Consider the following 19,957-nt stretch of genomic DNA (forward strand, 5'->3'; position numbering starts at 1 on the left):
TGGAAGACGTTTTCTGTTTCAGTCTTATGCACTGGTCAGCTGTGTTGCCAAATCCTCTCCCAAAAGTGTTTGATTGGATAAAGTGAGGCAGATGTGTATTAAAAACAGGTATTTAGACACCTACTCCTGTACCTGGTTGCAGAGGATTATATTTTTAAAAGTCTTTCAGGCCTTTCACGAAATCTTAGTCATATTGGCATAGCATGAAATATTGTCCTAAATATGCCTTACCTTGGCTCTTTTATACATTCACTTTATGTATTCTGTAAATGTGACACCAACACAAGACATTCTTCCATTGAGCAGATATAGTTTCTTCAGGCATTGCTAGAGAATTAGTTGGCTAAATTTGTATTCATTTTATCCCCTTTGGTATATATGTTGTTAAACTTCAATGAGTGGTGAAACAATGCCTCTGTGAAAAATAATATCATATATTTTAGCTCTTCAATTAGTTTTGTAGTTACATTTAAGAAGCATTTTAAGAAGTATACCAAAAGGCAAAAACAATTTTATAAATTTACAGTTTATAAATTGTTCCAAAAACGTATTTTACTTAACACTACGCAGTGTGTCGCAATAGAGGTATGCATTTCTACTAAAAGATGCTGCGGTTTTCACATAAAAGCATTTTACTTTTTAAATTGGAAAAATTCTTCCTCCAAATGCCAGCTATGTAAAAAAAAAACCCCAAAAAACTCAGGCCTGCACAGCCTTCATGAAATGTACAATACCGTCTCTGGGATGGTACGATTCATAGCTGCAACATGGCCGATTGTGGTTGGTTTATATACGTTATGATGTATGTGTGTGCATGCGTGCAAGCATTGAATTTTCTTTTTAGTAACTTATAAGAAGTTGTTAGAATGGCAGACCTGTTAAGCACTGTTTTTAATTATTCATAACAACACCACTGCTTTGAGTGATTCCTTTGCTCTTGCATAACGATTCTTATAGTTGTTTTTCCATCACACAAAACTGAAATGCTCTTTGGAAGAATTGGCACTGCATCATGGTTCAGCAGGCGGCTAAAGGGTTAGGCATTGCTAGAGATGGGGAATTTGCACTCCTAGAACCTGCAGTTGTTAATGAGCTGGCAGAAGGCTCCCTCACAGATAAAATAGGCTTTCTGTTTAATTGGGAAGGGGGCTGGTCTGGCGCCGGATACATCTCTCACTCCCTCCTCTCTGGTATTTTCTCACTTCGATTTGCACTAGAAGCTGTCTGCCGGCCAACGTCAGCCAAGCCCTACGTGTGATCCGTAGCCAGCCGCTCTGTTGGTGACGAACGATCTGCGATAATTTAGTGTTTCTCCCTCCCTAACTCCTCTCACTATCTTTATTTTTGTTCACCTCCTTTCTTTAACCCATTAGTTGCAGAGAGTGTCCTTCTCTTAACACCCCCCCCCCCCCCTTCATTTAGTCATAGTTGCATCCGCCTCTTCATTCTTCTGAACATTATTGAGTAGCACAGCGTCATGGTAATTACCTCTGCTGCCTCACAGCTCTTGGATTCCGGACTGTGGTGCCTTATGGAACTTGCATGTCCTCCTAGGTTTTCATTGGGTGCTTTGGTTTCCTTAGACTTCCCAAAGACATGCCATCTAGGTTAATTCATGTCTCAGAACTGTCCAGGTGTGTGCCTCCGGTATAGATGGGGTTTAGGTCCACCTTGAGCACTGCACTTCAGAATATGGGCTTGACTGGAATAAGCAGCTTTCTGATTATAGATGGATGATCATTATTGTCAAAAATACATTTGTCATGTAATGCAAAGTTGCAAAACTTTGAAAGGTGTTATAATACTTTTGTAATGTAGGTTGAACATTTAAAAATGTACTGAGTGTCATTGAAAATAAATAATTCTCTTGGCTCCAGTATTCATTTGTTGCATTTTTAATACTCCTCGGTATATGTGAAGATTGCCTAATGCTATCAAACTGATAAACAAACGTGTGCTGCACAATGGGCACTTGAATGTGTGGGTTGATCTTGAAACAAGCGCAGGTTTATCGTTAGAACCTGAGTGAAAAGGATTGTTTTTAGTTTTCTTCAAAACATAGCTTGCGGTGTGTGAATCTCCACGATTCTATGTGTGATTCAGAAGATCAAACAGGTACTGGTGTGATTTCCTGCTGTACCTTGTTCTTGGCTTTTTGTAGTAATATTCTCTGTGTTAGAGCCGTTTATCTCTTTCCACAAAAAACATCTTAAAAAGAAATCCTGTATGTATTTATGAGTGGGGAATAAATTAACATATTTAAACATATTTAAACATATTATGTTTAAAAAAAACATTTCTGAAATGCATTGGGAAAGGAAAACTTTATCCCTTTATCCTAGCTTCCTTTACTTATTTTATTTTTTAAAATTTAATTTAAACTCATTTTAATTTGATCATGGGGGTGGGAAGATCTGTAATTTTAATTACATGTACTATTCTGTTGTGAAATACTTTTTTAATTTGAATATAAGTTGCAAAGTGTTTTGACTCTCAAAATGTAGCAGTGCATCTTGAAGTGCATACATTGCATTTTTTCAATAACTAAGTGTGTTTATGGACCTTTCCCTTGATTTGTTTTCAGCAGTAAATAGTATAATCTAAAAACATAATGTCTTTTCATTGTGTGATATAGTTATGCATCTATTTGCATAATGTTTGAAGGCATCTAATTTCCAACCTCCGTAAGTTCACCAAGACAAGGATGCAAGTTTAAATGCTCTTGTTTGGATTGGATCTTTAGCCGTTTGAATTCTGGGCTCAAGGAACACTAAGAGAAATTACTGCAGAGAAATTGTCAGCAGATGATTGCTGCCCTCCTATATTATGCGTTATGTTTATTTTTAATTTTCTAATGTATGGATATTTAATCTTTGCACAGGCCTTTTGTTTAGTTTCAGCAGAAGAGAATTTCACCATTATATGTACAGTGTTAGCTCACAATATCTTCACAGAGCTCACTGCTTATGTGGCATTGTTAACCTGCTGAGATGTAAATGTCATTAGCTCAAGTATTATTCTGGGGTTTAAACAATTAGCAAAGAATCTATTGTTTTAAATGTCTTTTAAGTACTGGTGAACAGAGAACTGTAAGCTTATTAGTAAGTTGGTTATTTTGTATGTTGAATTGGTAGATATTTAAATAGAAGAATGTTCATCACATGGAAAATATCATTTTTATATCACTTGAAGCCATTCATGCATATATGATTCTGTCAAAAATGTTATCCAGCGCTTGGAAAATATCAATGCACATCCTTAACAGAATGTCACTGGCTTTTTCTTCTCTCCTATGTTTTTCTTTCTGAAATTCTTACAGAAGACACTTGTCTCCATACTTGTTATATGGTTTTTAGTAATTCAAGAAATATCGTGGACAGTTGTTATGAGCACTCTGGGAGTATTTGTTCTGTCATGTTGTGTAACCCTGTGCATCAGAGGCTATCAGATGAACTGAGCTGATGCTTCACCTTATGAATATACAAACTTAAATTGGATGACAGTTTAATTAAGTTGAAGCCATGTTCCTAATCAAATGTTTAATTTGCTTTTTCCAGCCTGCCAGATGTCTGGGTGAATGAAAATGATCGACCTCAGCTAAAGACTAAAGTTGTACATTTATCAAAACTACCACAAGACACTGCAGTTTTGTTAGATCCTAATATATACAGGTAAGTAAGAGGCATCTACCTGCAAAAGCCAGGTGCTTAACTTAAGAGGAAAGGTTGAGAGAAAGATGGTTCAAACTGTTTGCATTTAGAACGCAGTCTTTCTGGTGGGTTTACCTTCAGGATTCCAGAAGGAGGAAAACAAAAACAAACAACAAGAAAGCTATAAATGGGCACTTTAAATTCAAATGAATATTCTGCCAGCCCAAGAAACCCTTCCTTCTGAATTTACAATGCTTTTGCAAAATTAATGCAAAACTGATTGTGAGAAAGTACCGGCACTTGACATTGTTTTGCTACATCAGCCCGTCACTGGAATTGTTGTTGTTAAATTTGAGGCCGAGATGCTTGTGAATCCACTCCAGTGCTTCGGATCCCTTTCCACATGTTTATCTTTAGGGCTGCTGATCAAATGAAGTGACCACAAGTTCCTTTCCCAGCCCTTTTCCCTGTTATTTTCGCCCCCATATGTGATCTGAGGCTGACCTTGTATGTTTTGCAGACCAGCTTTTGTGCTGTGCATTTACAGTCTTTAGCCGAAATCCATCCCAACTTTGTTGCAGCCTGCACCAAGGCTTCTCATTTATGAGGGTCCCAAACTTGACCTAATAGCTCTTTGGATCATTTATGCTGTCAGAGGTCTTTGCACATTCGATAGCCTGGTCAATAGCCCAGAAACAGCTTATCAAAGCATAGTGGCAGAAGAGCATTCAGCTGCAGAGACCTGTGGACTGGAATGTGGCAGCGTCTCTGTGCAAGCAAACAAAAATAAAAAGGTTGTGCTATGAGAACAATTCAGGAGAGAGTAGGACACAATCTGTTCATGTCTCAGCACTCCAGCCAGTTTAACCATAAGCTGTAACTTTAGGGCAAAGTTAAATTACATTCTTCATTAATTACATATTTGTGGAACAAAGTACTCAATGCAAAGAAAGGATTATGTGTACGAGAAGCTATAAATTGAAGCAAGGATACAATAAGCAATATTACAGATTGATACATGCAGTTGTTTTGTGAACAGATTTTATCCTCGTGAGTTAAAACGCTTTTTTTGTTCCCCACCTCACACAAAGCCCCCTCACCCACCCCCCTCTGTCACTCCCCTTCAAATTCAAATTGTAAGGATCCTTAAAACATGGTAAGATACTTCAGTGGGACCTCTGTGCTCTCGGTGCACCAGTAGCAGCACGCCAAGTCTCCACCTTCCCCCTGCTGACACTGTGGATCCCAGCAGTCAAAATAATAAGATCAGGATGTGCCAGGAGAGGGAATGTGGCACAGCACACACAACCTTGTAGCTGCAGTGGGAGCAACTAAACATACAGTATACATTTGTGCTGTCGTAAAAGGCCCAGATTAGAGTTCAGTCTTGTCCAGTGAAAGTACTAAATTTGAACAGGAAATATTCCTATTTAGAGTAAAGTACAAACAGGAAGAGAGACCTGTTCCCAGAACTTAACCTCTGGACACTCCCAAAATATATGTAAATATGTGACCACAGTGGTCCCTTGACAGAGTGTACACAGGGGACTAGAAAACATTCATATGATACTCTCTACAAGTTCAGATACTCTTTGAGAAGGAAGTTTAAGTGGATTATGTGTTAGGTCTTTGGCAGGAAGAATTTGTGTTATCCCAAATACTGTATTGTCTAGATATATGTACTGGTTTAATGAAGGATGGTGGAGACCATCCTACCAAGAAGTACAAGGAGTTTCACTATAGGAATTCAACATGACTATAGGAGCATCTCACAATATATTAATCTCTGAATCTAATAGCAACATAATAGAACCGCAGGTCAGGGGAGTAATATGGACCATAATTTGATGGGTGTGGTGGGCTAGGCAGCTTTGACTTCTGTTTAAAGCCTGGTATATAGCTAGTGTAGTAAACCTAATAATGTTCCCTGATCCTCGGTACCAGTTAGAAGTCTGCCTTGTGCATTGTGTCTCTAAATTCACCGGGACACTATAATAGGAGTCAATACGGTTATCTAGGAGAGACAGATAGAAGAAGCAGAGGACATATCTGTGCAGTGTTTCAGAAGATGATCTCAGAGATCAGTTAATGTAAAGAATACAAGGTTACAAGTGAGAGGAAGCTGTTCAACCCGTCTAGTCTATTTTGATTTGAGGATCCCATTCTGTTGTTTCTTGAAAGAACCCAGGATGACAGTTCAGGATCCCAGTCCAAAAAAAAGTCAGGGTTGTTTTGTAGGTAAGAGGATTAGTCAGTGATCTTATTTGTCAAGAAAGCGGGGTATTTCTTAAAGTAGAATCCATTAAGAAGGAATGAAAAAGATTGTGGTCATTCAAGTGAGAAAACCATTTACAAACACAAAAAAACATCCAGTCATAACTATCTGGGTGTCATGAGTTTAGGAAAATCGTGGAATGCTTAAAACCTCATTATTCTGGAATCTATAGTTTATTGAGCTGAAAAAGCCCCCTGTCAAAAAATACTTTAGTGCTGTGCTATTCAAAGGAAATACAGCATCATATGCAGACATGAGTGTCTTGCCGTTTTTTAAAATGTAATGAGAGATTTAAAACCGTTTTTAAAAAAGTAAATTGAAATGACCTGGACTGGGAGGAAGTTGTTTTACAAAGAAGAGGTTGATCAAATAGTAAAAATGTAGGATTCTGTTTCTGCTCTTATGAAAATCAGCTCAAGAATCTAGCAACTGATGCAGCCTTTTTTAAAAATAACATTTCATAAATCTGGTTTTAATAAATGGTAACCAGTTCTTTCCACTAGATGGCACCAAATCTCAAATATTTCAGCTTGAACACAGCTGGTGTTTCTATTGTAATATCATATAAGATTTTGCAAAAGGCCTTTCATAATCAATGTCAAATCACTATATAATAAAAATCTGGTGAAAAATCGACCGTAACAATCTATAGGACATTTAAACTATAGGACATTTATTTTAAAATTTTAAAATAAATGTAATATAATACATTAAACAAAATTAAATTTAACCCACAAATATTTTTATTACCATGCATATTTGTTTCAAATGTTGAATTCTTGATATTTATATTTTGAAAACGTCACATGGTTAGAGAAAGAAACAAGAAGCATAGCAGTAGAGCACTCTGAATGAATACTGTGCATTACGCTGCAGCACGTTGAAGCTGCTGATATTGAAGCTGAATGTTCTCCCTCTACAGTGCTTCCCGCTGCCTGCCTGCCATGAGTTAGCTTTCCAGAGGCATTGCCAATAGGTCACTGTGAGAGTCGGCAGCCTAGCTCTGCAATGGGGTGCTGTTAGCAGGCCTAAGCAAACAGTTTGAATTAGGCTTTTTGTCACCTGGAATTCTTTCATGAAACAGTTCTGGTTGGGAAAGATAATTGGGGCAGGCATAACAAAAACATAACCTCAATCAACTGAAATGGCTTGTTAGCCAAGGTTCAATCGGTGAAGCCCCACAAGGGAAAAAAGTTGCCGCCTTGACAACTAATAATGTTTCAAGGGCTTATCTAACTCATTGCATAATTTAGAAGTGTATGATGGTAAATGTTGCAACTCTTTTGTTTGTGATGTTTAATACAGTTGTCTTTATTTTCTGTTATTGACTTTCTTCCGTTCTTTGATTTTGTGCTTGGTTGAGAGCTAATGAAACCTTGAACTACACACCAATCAAGATTAATTTCTTTATTGGACCAGTTTCCTGTAGTTCTCAATCGACATATCTGACTGTTAATTACTTGGGAAAAAAATGTGTGTGTATTAAACATAAAATGGAGCCAGACTTGGTAAGCTTTTTTCCCAGTGTGCAAAACTTTTTTTTTCCAAGGCTGAATGTCTCATAAAATAAAAGATAAGGTTTTACGAGTGTGTATTCTCTGATCTTAGGTGTATGCCTCTTTGTAAAATTGTTGCTAGGGAGAAATGCTGAATTAGGAGAGCAAGGGAACTTTTGGGTTTTCACGGGCTGAAGTCACCTAGCTTGGTGGTATTTCTTATTTTATTTTATTTTATTTTATTTGTTGGACCATGTTTTTGCCAGTGAAATACATACGTAGGTTCAACACATAAAGATACGTTTTTGAAGGTTGGAAGAATTGTCTTAACATGACACTTTCAGCTATGTCTGTGTTTCTCCCCTACTCTATACCTCTTAAACCAATATTTTCAAACCACAATCCAAAGATACCTCTCAAGATTAAATGTAATAACATATGGAAAAATATGAGCTGAGTGACTATAACCTTCATTGCATTGATTAGTTCTAAGTTAATGAATTAAGTTTAAGATTTAAGAACATGCTTTTTGTGTGTGGTGAGTGCATGGGGGGAGAGTAACAAAATAAGATTGATTTATTTTTTTGTGTCTTCCCATCCATCAGTGGTATCCTAATCGGACAACAGCGTAATGACTGTTTCTCACATGCTGTCGCTCTAGTAGAGGGGTGCCCAATGTTTTTGATGCTCGTGTGATGGTACTTCTAACAAGTAGCTGCTAGATGTATTGCTGGGTTGTGCTAATCTCCTTTTTTTTTGTAATTCAGGCTTTTTTTTGTGTGTAACACATGTACTCCTCCTCTCTTTGAGCTCCATTAGTCACAGTAACGCAGGAGAGTTCAGGTTACAGTCCCTGATGTGTGTTCTGATGGGCAGTTGCTGAAAACTTAACATGATGTAAACAGTCTTAATGTGCGGACCTCTGGCAGCTCCATCGCTTCCTCAGTTTCAGCTGCGGAGAAAGTCTGCTCTTCTGTCATGGAGAGGTGCCAGGACGTTTTATAGCTTTTTTTACCAGCGGTGAAGACTTCTAGTTCATGGTCAGAAACAGCCAACCCCTCCTTCATAATAGTTTGAAGTGGGGAAATACAGCAGGCAGTGGAGGAGCTGTATTTATTGGCTGATATGAAAGAAAAAAAGATATTGTACCTCCAGTGTAAAAAGAAGGTTAGGTTTAAATATTAAATCATTGTATGTCATTTCAGATTTCAGACTCCAGGAAATGCAGAACAATGTATGTATTCTGAAATCTTTGAAACACCTTTCTGGGTAGCATCCAATTGAAAAGGAATATTGCCTTTTCTGCGTTTTATTCTCCTAAGCAGGGAATGAAGCTGTTACTGCCGTGTCCTGTGCACATCCATGTAGTATCTTTCTCTGTGATTTTCCTTTGCCGTTTAACTTCCCATATCCTTAGTCATTGTTCATCCAAGAATGCATATTCTAAATACTTTTTCTACGCATTTGGTAAAGCTTAGGCAATCCCTGGGAGCTGTTCTTTAAAAGGCTCAGATGGAATGCTTCCACTTGAGGTGGTATTTGCCCTAGTTTTGTAGATATTTGCACTGATTTTCTTTATAAAAAAAATCATGGGAAACTGCCCTCTAGGTTTAAACAAATAAAAGAATAAACAGGAAATGTGTGCAGTTTATGGGAGCTACTTATTTTCTTTTAGAGGAAAATGTTTCTGCATGTCTTGACTTTGATGTTCCTGGTGAACACAACTGGTAGCTTTCTGACTAAAAGACATGAAAGTGCTGTTCTTCAGAAATGTGTTTTGGTAATTTTGTAATTTTTTTGGGACACCTCAAGTTGAGTGTGCGAGTCTGTGACCCGTCTAGAGAATTTGAGAGATCTGAAGAGCAGACATACGTTCAGTGGTATATTTACTAATGCCACTGGAACATTTAATAAGAAATGTGAACAATTTAAAAATGACTATTTTAAAAATGGTTCTAATGTAGAAGACGGAACAGGTTGAAAGCTTTCAGTAGAGACATGGATATTCCTGTTCTAAAATGAAGCGGACCCTAATATATGATTCAAAACTGCTGCCTCGGAAAACAAAACCACAAGCTCAGGTAATAATGCAGACACATTTCATTTTAATATATAAAACCCACTTTTGCAGCGTCACGAAACCGATTTTCCGGGTACATTTCTTCCTGCAGAGGCATGCTGGCCGGCAGCCTCACCACTTCGTATATCAAAAACAGGCTGAGAGAGACTGGGTGTTTGCCCTCAGTGTCATGCCCGTGCACCAGTTCGAGATCCTTCATGCCTGGAGTGCTCCAGCGTGTCTAAGTGCCATGTGCTTCAGGCTGTTTTTTCTTTGCAAGAGGTTTTGTGGTGCTGCGATTCATAAAATCGCCGGCAGGTAGTCATTCCCGTTATTGTTTGAGAAGTTGTTGTTGTTTTTGTGTTGGCACCCGATGAAAAGCCAAGGCTCTGTAGCTTGAGGCTTTGTGCGGCCTTACCCCCCATCCCCCACCCCGGTTCCCCCCTGCTTCTCAGTCACCAGTCCCTGGCGGGTGCACTCTGAAGCAGGCCAGCTCTCCCAGTCTTCACACGGTCCTTTTACAGACGGTCTTTGTTGTTTCTCCCCAGAACAATGCCAAGGAAGAGGCTGAAGCGGAGGTAAGCTACTGCTCAGCGAGTGGAGTGCTCTCCCTGTTAGGAACCCGACACTGGCCCTGTGCACGCCACTCAAAGACATACAAGCATACATACACAGCTTTATTCACGGCTTTCTAAAAGAGCGTTTTGTCCACCTCTGGCTATCATATACCTTTGAAGTGACCTGAAAACCTGATTTTCTCTTCTGCATCACAGTCTGTGATGTTCATATTATTTTAAGCACCTCTTTTAAAATGCTCTCAGGTCACAGGAATAATGTATAAGGAAAGAGCCCCTTAATGATATCCTTTACATGTTCATGTTTATTTTTTACAACAGTTGTTCTTTTTTGTGTTCACCAAAATGTGGATACTGTGTTGTGCAAAGATGTGACAGATCATTTGTTGGACCAAGTATTCACGCTTTTCAGACCATCATTAAGAGTGAATTTCTTTAGCGTTAAGAATCTTATACTAATATTTCAGGTGTATATTAGGAGTTTTAACCACAGCTAGTGGTTTGAGAAGTATATTATTTTATTTTCCAAAATATGTAAAAATACTCTAGGATATAACTGGCAGTAGTGACAATGTAATTATTAATGTGCCCCTTGGACTGCCTTCAGAACAACACCACAAGCTTTCACAATAATGTGAAATATTTAAATCTATCAAAACTCCATGTTTGTACATACTGTAACATTATGTTGATAGTATATTTGTGAGAAAAGCTTAAATATGAACTTTGTAACTAATGTTTTACAGATGAGTAGAATGGAAAAAGCACTTGTAGACTTTTTTGCCATACAGATAATATATTGTGGTTTTAAAAGTTGAAATATGAAAGCATTCAAAAAGAAAATAGGCTGTGGCTGTTTTAAGAAGTCAGTCATTTCAGGTATCAAAGAAGAAAAATGAAACTTCATAATTCGCCCTGTGACAATCTAAAAGTTCCCTTGAGGTCAGTGAAAACCTGCAGGTGATGTTTTTCAAGGAAAAAGAGCTAAGAAATTCGCAACTAATAAGGAACTAAATTGAAAACCATCCTCTCTGCTTTTAGGATGTTTTTCTAGCACAAGAAGAAGCTGCGTTATCATTCCCTGCTGCCATTCCTGGGTTTAAGGAGACAAACATAATGGACTGGAAAGTGCAAGAAACAAGAGACTTTTATTACTTTATTGCACCAAAGTATGCAGCAAATTTCTAAGTGACTTTAAAATTATTTTTAGCAGTTTCCATAAACCTTGCAACCTTGTGTTGCAGCTTAAAAAAATACACACTCTGAAATATGTTAAATTGTTTTAAACTTTCTTCCTTATAGATTGGAAGACAAAAGTCCCCACGTGTATGTTGGTCATAGGAGGAAAGAAGCATATACAGAAAAAAAGTGCTTGTAAATATTTCTGCAGATTTGTAATATATTTTTATACCGTGAAATGTACTGTAGATTGTTTTTCTTCAGCCTTTTTAGAAGCATGAAAATGAAATGTATATAATTTTGCTAGAAATAATTTTGAAGGATAATGTAATTCGTTAGTTCTGCCAGAATATAACATTTAAAGAGAAAAATAAGCAAGCACCTTTCTTTTCTAACAGTACGATATGTAATTAGCGGATCATTTGTGGTTTGTGCGCTGCTGTTGCTGCTGCTATGACGTCTGTGTGTCAGGCTTGTATCTTTTAATTGCCGTGCTGGAATTAGGCCAGGACAGTATTAATTTAAAATCTGCCTAAGAAAATGTTTTGCTAATCTGTGAGGCTTCATGGCAATGCTTAGTTTGTAAAGATATGAAATAAAGCAATGTACTCAAATAGGCACTTCATCTCTGTGTAGTTATCCGTTGTACCTTGGGGGTGGGGGTGGTGTCTTGCTTTAACTTGGCTTCTAAGCTACATCTTTGTAATAAAACACTGAAATCTGAAATGTTGTCTGATCATTTGCTGTCCAGTTTGCCTGCATGGGGATTACAGGGTGGAGTGCTTGTTGGTTTTGGCATCAGTCTGAAACATGCTATAATAGTGTGCTGTTTATGATTGTCTATTTAATAATTTTTTTCTAAATCTGAAAATGCTATTCAGTTTGCAGGGAAATTAAAGTCTATAGAAGGACTAAAAACAATATCAATTCACAGTCTGCGTGGGATGTTTATAGGATATGAATTGACTGGTCTTAAATGTAACAGTTCCTTTTCTTAGACTTTTTTTAAACTGAATTTTAGTATGTGTTTATATAGGATCCAGACTCTCACAATTTTTCTCACTAGCTAATTGTTTAAAGCATCTGAATGTAGGACAATTAATCAAATGGCTTGTGGTAACACCTCTGCAATTACAATCGAGAGGGAAGCAATTCAGACAATACAACCGTATTCCGGACAATATGCCGAGTGTGTATTTGTGATTCCTCTTGATTTGTTTTCATTCCTCTTCAGTTCTCCTCGGCAAAACTGATCAAGATTAAGCTATTATTGTTTCTTTATTTTAGTGCTGGTTGCGTATTTGATTTAAACAGGTAGTTTTATTGTCACCAGTGAAAACTGTAACATAGCTAATTAATATAAATCCGTTATACAAACGTCTTTGTACTGTGTAATAGGCTACTTCTATTTTGACTGTAACCCAAAGGGGGGGGAAAAGCTTTTCCCTAAAATTATCTAAAATTATCAAACTTTTCAATCAGGATAATAGGCATGATTTTGTCTTTGACTTTTTGTGAACCGCAATATCTAATATAAATGATGGTGTTAAGGAAAAATACTGAAACTAATTTCTCAGTACAAACAATTCAATTTGATACTACCTTAGTAGTAGTTAATCGTGTTTTTAGTGGGGAGTGCGCAAGTTTGGCAAAACTATAGAACGATGTGTGGCCAGGCAGTGCTGTGTGTTTGGACAAAGGGGAAAAAAAGCTGACTTTGAAGCGACCACTTTACATTTCATTCTCAATCGGTTGCTGAAGGTTTGGGTATCGTAACAGGGTGATCACTTTCCCCCTCATCTTCAAACTTAGAATTATATTGAAAATATTTTTAGATTTTTTTATACATATAATATTGTATATAATTACACTCCTCTCTGACTTCTGTTAGTACAGCAGATTTTTCATGTACAGATTCATGCTAAGAATATGTATTGTGTATTTCCTATGCGCTAAGTGTATGATGAATTTAAATTGATTAAAACTCCAATCAGGAAACATGCTATTTTATATAGCATATACTGTATGCAAGGTAAGTAATACGTCATCTCTTATCGCTTCTGATGATTTAACTCTTATTGAAGATGTGTGTGGTGTGCAGTCGCCTTTTTTTACCCTTCTATATTCAGTTCAAGGTGTTGATGTGTGTTTATGACAAATCTTTTTTTATCATCTGTGCTTGGAGTAGCACCTGACAGCGTCACTGCTGAGCTGGGTCTGCAGTCAGGTGGACGTGGCTCTATAGGTCTTGCTAACGTCATGGCTGCTCTCTGCCGGTGCTGCTGATGTCACAGCCTGCAGGTAATTGCTGGGCTCCTCTTTCATCTCCCGCCTACAAAGAGAATAAACAGGCTGCTTAAAGAGCCATTACAGGCTAGGCAATGGGGGCTGAATAAAAAGTCCTCAATGAGTGGTGAGAATGCAATTAATAACCTTGTTCTTTGATGCGAAGTAGCGAGAGACGTGAAATCCAAGATTTCCATTTAAGACGGTTCTGTGGCAAGAACTGTGTGATCAGGTGCAAGTAAAATGAGTTTTGCAATTCATGCACCATTCCCTGGGAAATTCAAACAGGCAGCATCTACCCATTTTCCCACTTACATGGTAGTACTCTCATGCAGGGAAGAAGTCATGTCAGTATGAAACAGTGATTTTACTGTGAGTGTCACACGTTGGCTTTGGTTTGTGGGCTTGTGTCTGGCATACTAAATGAAGATTATTACAGAGGCAATAATTCCTTTAATTTATATGGAGTATTTCATCCCAAGGGCTTTATAAACTGTATAGGAGGGAGAGTCACCACTGAAGTATAGCTCCCATTCTGGTGACACACAGCAGCCATCACACACCATCAGCCCCAGATCAGGGCTAGGAGCCAAAACTGACTTCCCCGGTTTAATAAAGGGTGTGCTTTAAGAAGGCCGGCTTATGCAATTATGCAATACAGAAAGGGCTTCAGGTGGGACACTGGGATTCCCTTAAATTCCCTTAGGGGCAATAACAGTTAATAAACATTCAGTTCTTAATAGTGGAAATGGAGTGAGGGACTCAAAGGAACTGTAAGTTGGGAGACCATTCCTGATCAGTGTGGTTACAGGATGTGACCAGTTGATGGACATTAGGACTTCAGATGAAGTATTGTAAAGACAAACTGTAAAACAAAAGTGCTGGCCAGTCCTTTGGGCCCAAAGTTCCTGTCTCTAAAAATTAGCATTTCTGTGTGATTTTGTAGAGTGTTAAGGAAATTATTTTGGAAGAGAAAGAACCGTGTTTGTGGAAATTAAAAACAGGATTTAAAAAGAAGCCCACATAATTCAAAAGTCTTTTATTTTCATTAAATATCCCCCCCATCTTTTTTTGTATATTCTGTCACTGTCAGCAATACCATTTTAATGAATAAATCCCATAGTGCATCGGCAATGATGTAAAAGAAACAACATTGAGCAGGCAAACAAGATAATTTTGTGCATGTTCTCTTTTTGGGGTAGGCATATTGCTTGTCCCAGCATAAATGCTAAATAACATTTGAACAACTGCAGTTAATGATAACTTTGCAAATGGCAGCTTGCAAGATATCGTACAGATTCAGTAATAAAATAAAACCATGTGGCTAAATCCTTTGAATGCATTATTATGCAGTTTCTTTAGATTTTGCCATGTATCAACATTAAATACACCTTTGCCAAACTAATATAAACGCATGTGATGTGTTTAAAGATGGACTTTCTAATCGGTAAACAGTTCCGGGATAAGAATACTTTGCTGAGACAGAGTTATTTAGGTTTTTGCATTATTTTTTTTCCATAATGTTTTCCCCCAAAACATAGAAACCTATGAACTTTAAAACATTAAACACAGTAGGAGTGTTCAGACAAGGTACTTTATTATTAAGGTAATATCATCATGGTTTACTGATGGTCTGCTGCCTGCCAAGTTCAAATCATGTGTCACATAACCTACAGAGTATAGATACAAAGTGCAGTATTTAATACAATTTAGAGAAACATTATTAAAATATTTGCGTCCCAGAAAGCACGATTATGGCCTGTACATATGTTTGGGCTCCTCTTCATTTCCCTCCTCACCAGAGGCTGTTCAGGAATCAGAAAATGTTTATTTACGAAGGATCTTGAATGCATCCTTCTTCTTTTTGGTGCCTTCCTATTTGGGAGATGTCTATTAGCCTGGTGCATCCCTGAAGCCCAGTGAGACAGGGATCAGTGTTGACAGCTCCATCAGTGTTTAATCTTGACAGTTTCCCAGGGTCCATATGTTAGCGTCCTGTGAGCAATAGATGCTTGAGTAAACACTGCTTCTGAATTGGGCCAAACGCATCACTTAGTATGTTTAAAAAAACACAGATTTTCTTTTAAGCTTTTTCTAATCGTGCCATACACTCACTGACAGATGTCCTTTGAAGTCCATGGTATTGTGCACTTGCCCATTAAGAAATAAAAAAAATTGTACATGTTGAATCTTGTATCTTGTTTACCATGTACAGCTTAGTAGTGTATTTAAAGGAAGATTAGATTTGTCAAGACAATTCAGAATACTGCTGCTTGCTGTTAAGGGTTTGAAAGGTCTGGCTCTTGACTACACTGAACTGCTAGCTCCCCACACACCATCAATGCATTTGAGCACTTTGGATGCTGCCATTCTCTTAATTCACAATGTGAGGCTGCAAGCCCTGTGACACCCAGGGAAACCCTTCCTTGTGATGTTGTTCCAAGACTGTGAAATGATCCATCAGCCCTCATCAGAACCTGCAAACAGGGCCGGCTCTAGGTTTTTGGTGGCCCTGGCAAAGATCTCGGAATGGGGCCTCTCCAGATCACAATTTGCACAGACACTATCATCAGCTCCCAACACAACACAGAATTAAATAAATGAATTATATAACTGATTTTTTAAATGAACCAGTTATGTGGTTAACTTAACCAGTTAAGTTATGTGTTTGAAGAACACATAACTTACAAACAAGGACAAGAAGCACACATTAAACAAAACTAAACATGTATTTAATGTTGAAAGTGATAACATGATATGTGAATCTGTGAACTTCTAGTAGTCTAACATGTCTAGCTAGAAAATGCAGCTTGTCTGCTGGTCTCTAAGTTACATTGATCTGGTCAATTCAAAACTAAATGAAATGGAAATGTATTTTCTCAGTGCTCAATATTCATCCTTTTGGAGGACGGTGTGCATTTACTAGTTGCGACTGCACGATTTGAATTTTAAACATGATTTACAACACAAGTAAAAGGCCACTTGTAATCATTGCAACAATTTAAAACTTTCCCAATTCAAATAAATAGTATTCGATGTAGCAGCACCTGAAACCACACTGATATGGTCATCTTAATGAGACGATGTGAGTCATTGACTGCATTGACAGTGAGGTAATCTGCTACGTTTACATTCACAACTGATAATATTATCATTTATAACTCACAAATGGCCTAGATTGGCACAATCCGCAACCAAAGAGCCGTTGGAGGCAATTTTTCGGCTCTCATTGGAAAGTGTTGCTTAAAAAAGTCTGTTTGTCACATTGAGGGGGCCCCCTGGGGGCCTCGGGGCCCTATACAGTAGCCCAGTTCGCCTAAGCCAAGGGCCAGCCCTGCCTGCCACTCAGTCAGAACTTTCAATTTCTGTTTTCAAACCCACTTTTTTTACTCTCTTAATTCTGTTTAATTTGCTGTAAAATTAGATTCCCAACTATTTGGGTTGTTTTATTGTACGTCATGTTGAGATATGTACAATGAAAGGCGGTGTACAGTGCAAAATTAATATTATTATATTTTATACAAGAAAAAAATGGCAATAGATATTTGTTTTGTTGACAATTTTATCTAGAGCAACCTACATTTGTACCCATCTATACAGCTGGGCATTTTATTACCAACATCTGAGTGAAATCCCTTCCACGTGCCTCTGATTTAGGATGTTTGTGATTGTGGAACAACAGACCGTGGCTGCCATCATACTGAAGCATGAGTTCTCAGTTAGCCCAGCATTTTTTTTGTTATCCCAAGATAACATTGCATGAATCTGATTTACTCACTCGGATGTCTTGGGAGTTCTTACATGAACAGAAACAGTCACGAAGCATTCATTTTCAGTACAGCACATTTTTCTGATTATCCAAAGTGGAAATACTGTCTAAAATGTTCACTGAAAACGGCTGTTTTTATAAGGGGCATAAGCGGCGTAAAGATTTTTTTTTTCAAATTTCGCTTTTGTAAATTGATATGTCAAGAGGTGATCTCTGGCCTGTCAGCTTTGCAGGTGATGAGGATGTCTCTCTCCTTTTCAAGGCTTGAGGTAAGCTGATCACTGTCTTTAGGTTTCGCTGAAATAAATGTAGAGAAGAAGCCAGGGGTGAGTCTTCAATTTAAAAAAAAAAAGTTTTTATGTAGCTTTAAACAAGTAATGTAGAATCTGGCTTCAGACTATTTCTTTATGCCCCATATACTTTATATCTTTAGAATGGGCTGTGGATTGGAGTGTTGATAGCCCTGACCCAATCCAGAAATATAGCATGTACGTTTCACTGTAAGCAGCAGGTGATAAACACACTGGCATTAGTGCTGTATTTTGAAGACCACAGTATTACTGTCTGGAGATAATGCAGGGCAGTTCAGGGGGCAAAGAGTTCAAGCCTGAAGATCACGGCCTGGTGCAAAGAGCAATAATAAAGGGAAAGGATGCATTATGTTAGAGGATATCAGCCCCCTTTATAAAATAGTGTTCAGTTTAGAACATTTTCCATCTGGAAAGCTGTGTTTAAAATATCCCGTTTTCACTGACGACTGTTTATGTGACTTCCAGAGTTCGTTGCATATGGGAGCCATTTGCTGAACAGATTTGTGAACATGCCATGAAAGAGCTCATAACAAATGCCTGTGAAAGCGGGCGAAGAGCGACAGAGTATGCATTTAAAGTCAGCTGTTTTTAAATAAACATATAGACTTGTGAGGCTTTAATGAGGTGGTGTGCTGTCATGCAGAAATGTAAACAGGACATCATATAAGGAAACGCTAAAAATGAAAAATGTGACAAATTGTCTCCTTAACACTAATATTAAAGGTGGTGGTGGCTGGAAATACACAGCATACAAACTACAAACTTGATTTAGGACATTCTCAATCAATCTGAAGTGTCTTGCTCAGTTCATTATAAGTTTAATTTTTATGTTGCAATGTAAGAATTTAGTACTTGTGGTTAAAAACCAAGAATGCTGCATGGCAAATAAAGCCATATTCACATGTGTTCAGTGATGTGATTTTCACTTCCACAGCACACCATACTGGTTGGAAGTCATCGGAAACTCGGGAAGATGCACGAACCCCTTGCCATTTTACAAAAACTGATGATGGGTACAAAGTCTTAGATAACCACAGGATGAGCATTCAAGATTACCAGTGACCAGGCCATCCAAGCACCTCCTCCCTCAGCAGAAGAGTATTTCCACCACCGTGCACAACATCATCTCTGGGTACTGTAGTTGGATTATTGCGAAGTGTGCATCGTGCTGGACATTCACAGATGTTCACAAACCCAAACAGATGGGGCTGTCACACAGTAGCGACAGCAATACAGTCCTAACCTGGCACTCATTTCTTCAGTCCCTTAAAGAAACTCCTTTCCAGCAACGGAAGCAGACACCAGGCTTGGCTCCAGGAGTTATACACAGATTTCTGTTTTGCCAGGTTCGATGCCTTGATGATGCCGTGGCTCTGAGATTTTATAGAAAGTGTATCATGGGCTTGTGGGTCATATCTGTAGCTAATGTTTGCACAACTTAACATGGGGGCCCCAGGTACTTTATTGAAACACCCTCATGGGTCTAGTTGTTTAATAGTGCTAGAAAGTAGAACTTTCAAAACGGACTACTGCTATTTGCTCTCCAAATAAGAAGTACAAGTTAGCAGATACAGACAGCTACAGCTGTCCTTATTATTGGAACATTGGAATGACATAGTTAACTCTGAATGGCATAACAGGCATATGTACTGTATATATGTCTTGACAAGAAATAACCTTTCACTTCATATTGTTGCTATGAATTCTGCCAATGCAAATATTGAGTGCTCTTAGGAAACACCATAAACCTGGTCCTAATGGACTAATGCAAACCTGTAAATGTCCATTTCAAGTCCAGAAAACATTGAATGTCTGACCCTCACAATAATAATAATAATAGTTGCTAACACTTATATAGCACTTTTCTGGATACTCCACTCAAAGCGCTTTACAGGTAATGGGGACTCCCCTCCACCACCAATGTGCAGCCCCACCTGGATGATGGAGCAGAACGCTCACCACACACCAGCTCTCAGTGGGGATGAGAGAAGAGTAATGATGCCAATTCATAGATGGGGATTATTAGGAGGCCATGATTGGTAAGGGCGAATTGGAAATTTGGCCAGGACGCCAGTGTTACACCCCTACTCTTTTCGAGAAACGCCCTGGGATTTTTAATGACCACAGAGAGTCAGGACCTCGGTTTTACGTCTCAGCTGAAGGATGGCACCTGTTTACAGTAAAGTGTCCCCATCACTATACTGGGGCATTAGGACCCACATGGACCACAGGGTGAGTGTCCCCTGCTGGCCTCACTAACACCTCTTCCAGCAGCAACTTTAGTTTTTCCCAGGAGGTCTCCCATCCAGGTACTGACCAGGCTCACACCTGCTTAGCTTCAGTGTGTTGCCAGTTGT

At 38.3% G+C, this 19,957-nt stretch overlaps 1 protein-coding gene and 1 long non-coding RNA gene across 8 annotated transcripts in view; one reads left to right on the plus strand and one right to left on the minus strand.

The window, feature by feature from the left end:
• The window catches only part of aebp2 (AE binding protein 2), a 73,080-nt gene extending 61,120 nt beyond the window's left edge, over window positions 1-11,960 (plus strand). The window contains exons 7-10 of one of the 6 annotated variants that reach the window (XM_015352055.2): window positions 3,558-3,671; window positions 8,627-8,655; window positions 10,029-10,058; window positions 11,097-11,960. In XM_015352055.2, the coding sequence (XP_015207541.2) occupies window positions 3,558-3,671; window positions 8,627-8,655; window positions 10,029-10,030 (145 nt within the window). In that variant the 3' untranslated portion in view covers window positions 10,031-10,058; window positions 11,097-11,960. Of the gene's footprint in view, window positions 1-3,557; window positions 3,672-8,626; window positions 8,656-10,028; window positions 10,059-11,096 lie in introns of those variants that run through there. The other 5 variants (XM_015352051.2, XM_015352054.2, XM_015352053.2 and 2 more) reach the window with 5 other exon arrangements.
• Window positions 11,901-19,957, minus strand: part of LOC138240833 (uncharacterized) — a 123,073-nt gene continuing 115,016 nt past the window's right edge. The window contains exon 4 of one of the 2 annotated variants that reach the window (XR_011190106.1): window positions 11,901-13,566. This is a non-coding gene — a long non-coding RNA (uncharacterized lncRNA). Of the gene's footprint in view, window positions 13,567-14,581; window positions 17,587-19,957 lie in introns of those variants that run through there. The other variant, XR_011190107.1, reaches the window with a different exon arrangement.

The sequence above is a fragment of the Lepisosteus oculatus genome, chromosome 7 (genome assembly GCF_040954835.1).
Source record: "Lepisosteus oculatus isolate fLepOcu1 chromosome 7, fLepOcu1.hap2, whole genome shotgun sequence".
Classification (NCBI taxonomy): domain Eukaryota; kingdom Metazoa; phylum Chordata; class Actinopteri; order Semionotiformes; family Lepisosteidae; genus Lepisosteus; species Lepisosteus oculatus.